Below are 9,202 nucleotides of genomic sequence, written 5' to 3' on the forward strand. Positions count from 1 at the left end.
ATCGAAAAAATATCGAACCGTGACACCAAAGTATCGAACCGAACCGAACCGTGAATTTTGTGTATCGTTGGACCCCTAATGTTTATGTAACCCACATACAATGAGGGTACCACTTTAAGGACTGATATGAGGAGAGATGGACAGCCTGCACAACCAATCGAAATCCACAGGTCCCAGTATGTTTTGACCAATGGGAGAGCAGTCTGCCGCTGTATGTCCCACCTACGTGCTCTGTGTTTGCTGCTATGTGTGGAGGTAGTCGCGCGCTGGCAGGAGAAAAGAGAGACTGAAGCTTTTGAGCTGGAAAAAAGTATTAGATATAAGTTGCAACCAACTGTGTTGCACATAAGTTCACTGGTTATCAGCTACCTTTCATGTTAAAAGTAGCCACAGTGAGTAAATAGGCAAATGCTGCATTTTTCTGGTGACTTTAGAAAGTACCGCGTGGAGCTAAACTGTTAGCCTTTGTTAGCTCTGGTTGCTATCAACTGCCTGGAAGTTCATCTCAATCTGCTTCCAGAAGTAAGGTAACACTTGAAGCGCAACTTATGTTTATTTTTCCTTCATGTCGTATTACGGTTATTAAAGAGAAAACATGTCCTGTTACGTTATTTAGAGCCCTGCATTTTCCGACCGAGAGACACTATGCCATTGTCTTCGGCCGTGATGCGCTGAGATCGGTGAGCACATGTTGTATGTCTCAGTTAGTTCACGTCTGTTTCACATTTTATTGTTGAGAAACTGAATTAATCTCAATTGTTTGATTAATAATTGTCGCATATGCGACATATATGCATATGCACTGACTTTACTTGGTTTAATGCATAGTTTGTGTAAGAGAAATGTTTTATTTTTGCAAATTTGAGTATTTTTATTGCAAATTTATGTTGAATGTGATTTAAACAAAATCCTAAGTTGTGAATTATAGCTAGAACAGCATAATTAATATTTGAATTGCTCTTCTGACCCTGTCCGTTGACAGGTCAGGTTTTTTTTGTATGCTGAATTGTTCCTGAGGTGGATTCCTCCGGTGAAATAGATGGCGAGCCTTCCCACCTGGACTTAGAGAGACTGAGATTCGCTTCTTTTCCACTTGATGATCTGCTGCACCTTGCGGTGTGGTAGGACTGTATCACTCACACTTTCACCCACAGCTGGTTATACATAAGACCACTGACTGACATTCTCTCAACCCTATTTTCTTTCACACCCTGGGAATTTTTTGGACTTTACCCCTTGGACATTTTTTATTTGGGACTTTAAATAATGAGCTGTTGTGTAGAACATTCTCCACATGTGAAAAAAGTGTGAGATTTTCATTTGAATGTACATTGGATTTGTGTAATCTGTTCTATAAGAGTTTAAGGAGTCAGGTTACTAGGGTGCACCCGAGCATTGAAACCCGAACATTGAAAACCAAAAATAACACTTGGCCAAGTCATTGCTTTAGTAGTTTGTGTTTTACTTTTCTTTTAATTTTTGTAAGTTTCCTTTCTACCATTGTAAAGTGTCTTTAACCTGTGCTTGTCAACCTTATGGTTTATGTCACTAAAGTTGGCCGGTTCTTTTGAGTTACATTCTTGTCTCTGTGTCTCATTTGAACACACCCCTGTGCTCCTATAGTCGAGCCTATTGGTCCATTGATATATTCTTTTCAACAATTCCCCTTACTGTGTTACATTTACATTGCACATTACTTTTCTCAGTTTATATATACACAAGTTACATGTCTACTTTTTAATGCACAGGTACAATACGCAATCTACACTTTTCTAATTATTTTAAATATTCTTAACTATTTAATAATAATAATAATAATAATAATGGATTGGATTTATATAGCGCTTTTCAAGGCACCCAAAGCACTTTACAATACCACTATTCATTCACTCTCACATTCACACACTGGTGGAGGCAAGCTACAGTTGTAGCCACAGCTGCAGAAGCGAGGCTTCCATATCGCGCCATCGGCCCCTCTGGCCAACACCAGTAGGCAAGTAGGGTAAAGTGTCTTGCCCAAGGACACAACGACCAGGACAGAGAGCCCAGGGATCGAACCTTCCGGTTACAGATGCGATTCCCAACCCCCTGAGCCACAGTCGCCCAATAAGCATTTAAACATCTTTCAGTATCCTGCACTGTTTGCACACTACAACCTGGGTTTGCCACTTATCTATACTTTAATTTTAATAACTGTACAGTACTCTGCTTTGGTAACTATTGTCCATGATGTAAATATGTAAAAACTGTGTTTCTGTTCTGTGTCCTGTTCTGTTTGTATATGTGTGTTTTTGCTGCTGATACAACCACATTTCCCCTTGTAGGACAATTAAAGGATTATTCTAGTCTTCTATCCTATTCTATACTTTTGACCCTGTGTAAATTAGAGAGAATCCTAATACCTAATACCCTTTTCTGTATTATGAGTCCAGTCCAGTTTATTGTTCAAATAAACACCAAAATACCTGTAGCTATCCACAGCCTCAATGTCCATACCTTGAAAACTCCACCCTTTTCCGGCTGAGAACCATGGCTTTAGATTTGGAGGTGCTGATCCGCATTCCCGCCGCTTCAGATTCGGCTGCGAAGCATTCCATTGCGAGCTGGAGGCCAGCACCAGATGAAGTCAACAGAACCACATCATCCGCAAAAAGCAGAGATGAGATTCTGACACCACCTAAGTGAAAGCCTTCTGCCACTTGGCTGCGCCTAAAAATTATGTCCATAAAAATTATGAACAGAATCGGTGACAAACGGCAGCCCTGGCGGAGCCCAACACCCATTCGGGAATGAGTCCGACTATGTGGACCAAGCTCTTGCTACAGTTGTATAGGGACACCCCATACTCCCGCAGCACCTCAAACAGCACACCAAGGGACACGGTCAAATGGACCAAATAGCATATGGATCAATAGGGGCTCTATGTCCATGTCGCTCTTGGGCGTCACTCCCACAGGCCTTAATTCTGAGACTCTCCACCATCTAAGAACTGAAGACGCTTCTCGGATGAAATATCTTCAAGCAACTTAAAGAAGTCCAGACATTTTTCTTTCCAAGTTCCTTAGACATATAATATATAACTGTATATAATTTCTTGAGCAGTGTATTTAAGTCTGTATTAATACTTTTGATCCTGTGTAGATTACCTTCCTGATGTTGGCCAGTCCATTCATGACAAGACAGTCTTCTCGGTCTTCCTCATCATCCAGGTCCAGCAAGGGGGAGCTGTGTTGGTCCAGGAAGAAGCACTTGGAGCCCTCATTTCGTGGGTCAAAGGGATCCACAATAATGGGCTCTGTGCCTTTGATCTCACAGCGACAGAAAGGGCATCCTTGGCCATCTGATTCCTGAATAGATATAACAGGCTAGTCATACACAAACATACAAAAACACAGGTGGTGACATTTTAACCAAAAAATATAACTAAATGCCACATGTTGTTTCAGTAACATCATGAAATTATTGTGCATTCATTGTAAAAGACCCTGTCAAAAACATAAAAAATAGCAGTATTTCGAGCATCTATCTGACAAAGACAGAACAAAGCTATGCTTTTGGTAGCCATATAGTTGGGAACGTGACTGTGGACTTGTGGGAACTGATGTCCGTTAATTAAAAGCTTTACCTTTAGCCACATATGACACACATTTAAACTTTATTTTTGAGTGATTGTTTCATTCATAAGTCAACATTTCAGTAGCACACTGGGAGAATTCTGAGTCAAATGATTATTCTCTGTGGGCTTATTACCACACTACTATATCACTATTACCATTATCACAGAAAAAAAAAATGCAGGCCGGTTGCATACATTACTTATTGTTTTCTTTGAATAAATAAACCTGCAGATTTTTATCATCCTTAGCTCTTGGACAACTCTTCTAATAATTCTTTTCACTCCTCTGTCTTTCAGGGAGCACCTACTTGTGGCCAGTTTATGGTAAATGAGTGATCAGTTCTGCAACCAGTGCTATCAGTTTGTTTTGCAACAATAAGGTTACAAAGGTGTTGAGAGAACTCACTGGTTTTACCAGTCATGAGATGTTTGTTGTGTGACACCTTGGTAATGACAGACTTTAATAGGCCACCAGCTGGAACTGAACCAGCTCATTTTAATTTGAATTAAGTGGCAGGATTGCTTGGAAATTATTGACAGATTTCAGCTGGTGTCACTGCTTTCCATGCCTTTTACACCTCCCTTTCTTTATGTGTTCAATACTTCTTCCGTGTATAATTTCTCTATTACACATAACTTTTTTCATGGACATCTATGGTTTGATTTCTTTGCATCTGTAGGTTGGATGGGTTGCTACTGACATTTGGTGAGAATGTCACGTCAATACTGCCTTCAAAAATATATTTACTTTGAAACTTGGTGAAATGTTCAACACTTATTTTATTCAATGTTAATCTTTTTCTTTTATTTATTTACTTGTTTTCTTTTATTATTCTTATTATTATCTCTGTGGTTATACACTGCTGAAGGTGACAGGGATAGTAAAGAGAAGGAGTAGATAAAAAAAAAGGAAAAACTGCAAGACTTAAACAAATAGCTCCCTGTGTCCACCCCAACATCCCTAGAGAAGCTGATGATAACCACATCTTGCATGTGAGCTCTCGTCAATTTTTAGTTTGGAAGGACCAGCATGTCTTATTGATGGAGACATGCTGGCACACACTCCCTTTGTGACTCTAATTTATTGTGGGTGTTTTAACATTCCTGGATAAAGTTCTTTCTTTTTCTACAACTAAGGTTTATTTGGCAACTATATCTGCTTTTGATATTGGATATGATGAGGTGACTTAAGGTGTACCTTAAGTACGCTGTACTGGTGTAGAGTCAACAACCTGTCTCTGAATGTGGACAAAACAAAAGAGTTGAATATCAACTTCATGGGAGCACAGAGAGATCACTGTGCACTTAAAATCAATGGATCCTCTGTGGAGGTCGTCAAGAGCACAAAATTCCTTGGTGGTCACCTGGTGGAAAACCTCTCCTGGTCCCTCAACACCAGCTTCATAGTTAAGAAGGCCCAACAGCATCTTTACTTCCTGCGGAAGCTGAGAAAAGCCCATCTCCCATCACCCATTCTCACCTTTTACAGAGGGACTATTGAGAGCATCCTGAGCAGCTGCATCACTATCTGGTATGGTAGCTGCACCGTATTGGATTGCAATATCCTACATTGGCTAGTGAGAACAGCTGAGAAGATCACTGGAGCCTTTCTTCCCTCCATTACAAACACGTATCGCACCCACTGCATCTGCAAAGCTGCAGAGGACCCCACAAACCCCTCACACACACTCTTCACACTGCTGCCTTCTGGCAAGAGGTACCAGAGCATTCGGGCCCTCACTGCCACACTGTGAAGCAGTTTCTTCCTCCAAGCCATCAGACTCCTGAACACTCAGTAACTGGACCTTAATACATGTCACTACCTCAAGCATTTAACTGCACAATCTCATATACACAAACACACACACGCACACCTTCATACATCAAGCTACCTTTTGTACAATGCTCAGTCTTTTGCACAACCCACTGTCATTGTTGCACTTTTCTATTGCACTGTTGTGTCTGCACTGTCTTGTGTCTGCATTATTCTGTTCTGTCTGGTGTTGCACTGTTTTTTTGTTTGGTTTTTGGCAATTTTTGCACACTTGCAATTTATATAGTTCTGTGTTGATTGTCTGTATATGTCATATGTAGCACCATGGTCTTGGGGGAACGTTGTCTGGTTTCACTGTGTACTGTACCACTGCACATGGTTGAAATGACAATAAAGCCACTCGACTTGACTTGAGTACTGCTTCTCACTTTAGGGTCTGCAAAGTGAGTGGGTAGGCTTCATGCATTTTTTTGTGCATTCTTCTTACACACAGTTCTCTTCTGACAGCCTTAGGGTCGTATTATGTCCAAATATGTTAGGGTACCTGGATCGTTGTGTTTTGTTTTTTTTTCTTTGACTCTTGTTTATTCGTTGTTGTTGTCTCTGTGTGACTTTTTTCCTAGTTGACTTATCTGTATTTCTAGTTCAGGTTGTCTGGTTAGTTATTAGTTCCCTTTTCATGTCCTGGTCTCGTCTCTGTCCTGTTAGCCTTGGTCTTGCCTTTGTGTGTCCACCCCTGTTAGGTCAGTCTTGTCTTCATGTTTGTCTGCCTGTTTCCCTAGACATGTGTTCTTGTGTCCCTCTCGTCCCTTGTTCTTTCGCCCTCTCTCATCCCTTGCTCTCTCATCCTCACTGTCTTGCCTCCTTCCCCTGGGTTTCATCTGTCTGTGTCCAATTGTATGTGTTTCTTGTACTACCTCTTTTAGATTGACAGACAGATTACGCTCAGCTGTGTTCCCTCCTGTGAGTTGTTCCCTCGTTTGCCCTTGTCGCGATCGCCCTCATTCCTCACTGTGTTCTGCCTGTTAGTTAAGTTCCTGAACAGTTTTTGCAGTCCAGCAATAAAGCTGCCACTTGAGTTTGGTCTACATTTTGGGTTCTTCAAACCTGCGTGCCTCACACAGTGAATGACAGAATGCTGAGTTTTCCTAAAATTATTCCTGTGGCTTATAGCACTATATAGAATTTGAGCTTGTGAGCTCTTGCCTTTCTCTTTTCGCATTTGAGGAAAAAAGGAGGCTGGATTCTCTCTGTCTAAGTCCAGTTGCTTGTCTGCTTCGCTAACCAAGTCAGAGCTTTGTCTAAACAGAGGTTAACTCGCCGGATTATGGACGTTTTCCTTGGCATATGGCACTAAGGGTCTCTCTTTTCCTCAGGGCGTGAGAACACATTCCACTGGAGGAATGGGAACCTGAAGGGCCCTTTTTAAAGAAAACTTGCAATCAGCGTTACACGGACAGCTTATACACCAACTGGGTAGTGGTGGTTAGCACCAAGCTAGATTGACTCAACAGGTGTTCTTAGCAAGGTGAAGAGCGGAAGAACTGAGAGATGACAGGGGTGTATGTGTGCAGGCAGGTGACCAAAATGAGTGCAGGTAGACATATTATCACGGGTCTTTTGCCTTAGAGCAGTAAATAGATATTTTATCAGACATTTTATCAGTATCATGGAGTCTTTTCACTTTACCTAGCATGCATCAGCACACACACTGGACCTTGTATGTGTTAAATATTGATTCTGTTTCTTCTGTGGACATTTTGTGGCGTACTTGGAAAACTACACCAGACGGCAGAATATACGCATTGTGGGGATACCAGAGAATGCGGAGGGCCCACGACCAACGAAATTCATCACCAAACTACTCTTTGATGTGCTTGGGGAGAACAACTTCGAGAGGCCGCCATCGGTGGCTAGAGCCACGTCCGTTCATTGTCAGACTCCACCACTTCCAAACCACAGAGCTGATCCTACGCCTCGCCAGACAGAAGGGCCCGCTCCTATTCAATGGATCGAGATTCCACATATTTCCTGACTACAGCCCAGAAGTCAACAAAAGACAAAAGTCTTCTCCCAAGTCCAAAAGGAAGCTCCACAGTGCAAAGGTCAAGTTTGGTCTCTTCTACCCAGCCACTCTGCAGTTCACACACAACGGGAAATGCATGAGATTTACCGACCCTGCAGAGGCGCTGACCTACGTTAATAATTAATATCACTGTTGATAATGAACGCCCCGCCTCGCACCCTGCAGAGACTGGTGACTGAGGTAAGGTAACGATTGGGTTAATAACATTGAAAATCATTTCACAGAAGGTGGCATCATTAGACATGGCTACTCTGTCATATTTTGAATATTTCTTTACTCTCATTGTGTTCTATTATCATTGGTCATAGTAGCAATGAACGTTTTATATTTGATGGTGTAAATACACACCACACATAATGCCACTCATGAGCACCTTCCTTTTCTTCATTACTGATGTTATTGCCCTTTTTTTCTTTATTCTTTTCTCTTTTTCAAATTATGAAAGGGCGTTACAGTTTGTTTAATACCCTGTTGGAGAGGTTCATTAATGGTTCAAACATGTATCCTTTATTGCGGGCAGCATGCAAATGCAGTTTTGCAAAAGTTTCAAGTTTTTTTGGGGTGGTAGCCTTTTTAAGGCCTGTTTATGTGTTATGTGTTATGTGTTGTTTTGGTGTGGCATTTGCTCTGTATTCACTGTGTGCACCTACTGTGATTTTTTTATCGTTTAAATTGGGCAAACATCTATATTTTTGAATTACATAGTTCTGACAAAGAGTAGATTGGACCCTGACCCAGATAATGCTGACGTAAAAATTATAAGTTGGAATGTGAAGGGTATGAACCAGGCAATCAAGAGAAAAAGGGTCATTTCTCATTTACAACATCTTGGGGTTGGTATTGCCTTCCTACAGGAAACCCACCTCAGGAATTGTGATCAGTCTAAAATTCGCAAAGAATGGGTGGGCCAAATGTTTCATTCACAATTTAATTGTAAAGGCTGAGGAGTGGCTATACTCATCCACAGAAAAATTCCTTTCATCGTATCAGATACTATCTTGGACCCTAATGGCAGATATGTGATGGTTGTGTGAGAGCTGTCTCAACTTTCCCTAGTATTGGTCAATATTTATGGTCCAAACTTTGACGATGAGAACTTTTATAAAAAGATGCTAAGCTCTATTCCCAATTTGGATAGTTATCATTTGATTATGTCTGGGGATTACAAACTGGTAATGGATTCTGTTTGGGATCGCTCTTCCCAATCTTTACTAAGACTGTCTAAATCTGTGCAAACAATTCAGTCATTCGTAGAGGCACATAAACTTGTAGACCCTTGGAGATTTAATAAATATCCCACTAAAAGGGAGTATTCGTTTTACTCTAATGTGCACAAGTCATTTTCTAGGATAGATTTTTTTCTGGTTGACCCCTACTTACTGAGTGCTATTACAGACTGTAAATATGATGGTGTCATGGTCCCTGTGCCTCCCCGGCCAGCCCAGTGTGGCCACAAGTGTTTGTTGTTTTTCTCTCGCTCTGTCTCTCCTACCTGTCTGCCTGGGCGGAGCTCTGATTGGGCTCCTGCCCTTGGCCCACGCACCTGCAGCTGATCTCGAGCGAATTGCAGTTCTCTGGCTCTTAAGGCTGGGGCTCTGAGCTATTCGTCGCTGGAATATTGAATAACTCTCGTTTGACTGGATCAGCCCTTTTGTGACCCCTGGACCCCGTGAGTAGGAGAGTGAGCTGAGCTGCTTGTGTGGAGACTGTTTGGACGAGGAGCAGA

General features: G+C 41.6%; 1 protein-coding gene and 1 long non-coding RNA gene across 2 annotated transcripts in view; one reads left to right on the top strand and one right to left on the bottom strand.

Moving 5' to 3' along the window:
• cblb (Cbl proto-oncogene B, E3 ubiquitin protein ligase) overlaps positions 1 to 9,202 on the bottom strand; it is a gene marked incomplete at its 3' end in the record, with an annotated part of 87,487 nt that overhangs the window by 4,508 nt on the left and 73,777 nt on the right. Inside the window, exon 10 of the mRNA XM_005754522.1 lies at positions 3,147 to 3,347. Within this exon, the coding sequence (XP_005754579.1) occupies positions 3,147 to 3,347 (201 nt within the window). The remainder of the gene's footprint in view (positions 1 to 3,146; positions 3,348 to 9,202) is intronic.
• On the top strand, positions 203 to 1,627 carry LOC102193179 (uncharacterized). Its single transcript, XR_312412.1, has 3 exons — positions 203 to 527; positions 617 to 680; positions 983 to 1,627. It is a non-coding gene; the product is annotated as an uncharacterized LOC102193179 (long non-coding RNA).

The sequence above is a fragment of the Pundamilia nyererei genome, unplaced genomic scaffold, assembly GCF_000239375.1.
Source record: "Pundamilia nyererei isolate P.nyererei 1_Seehausen unplaced genomic scaffold, PunNye1.0 scaffold00580, whole genome shotgun sequence".
Taxonomy (NCBI): Eukaryota; Metazoa; Chordata; class Actinopteri; order Cichliformes; family Cichlidae; genus Pundamilia; species Pundamilia nyererei.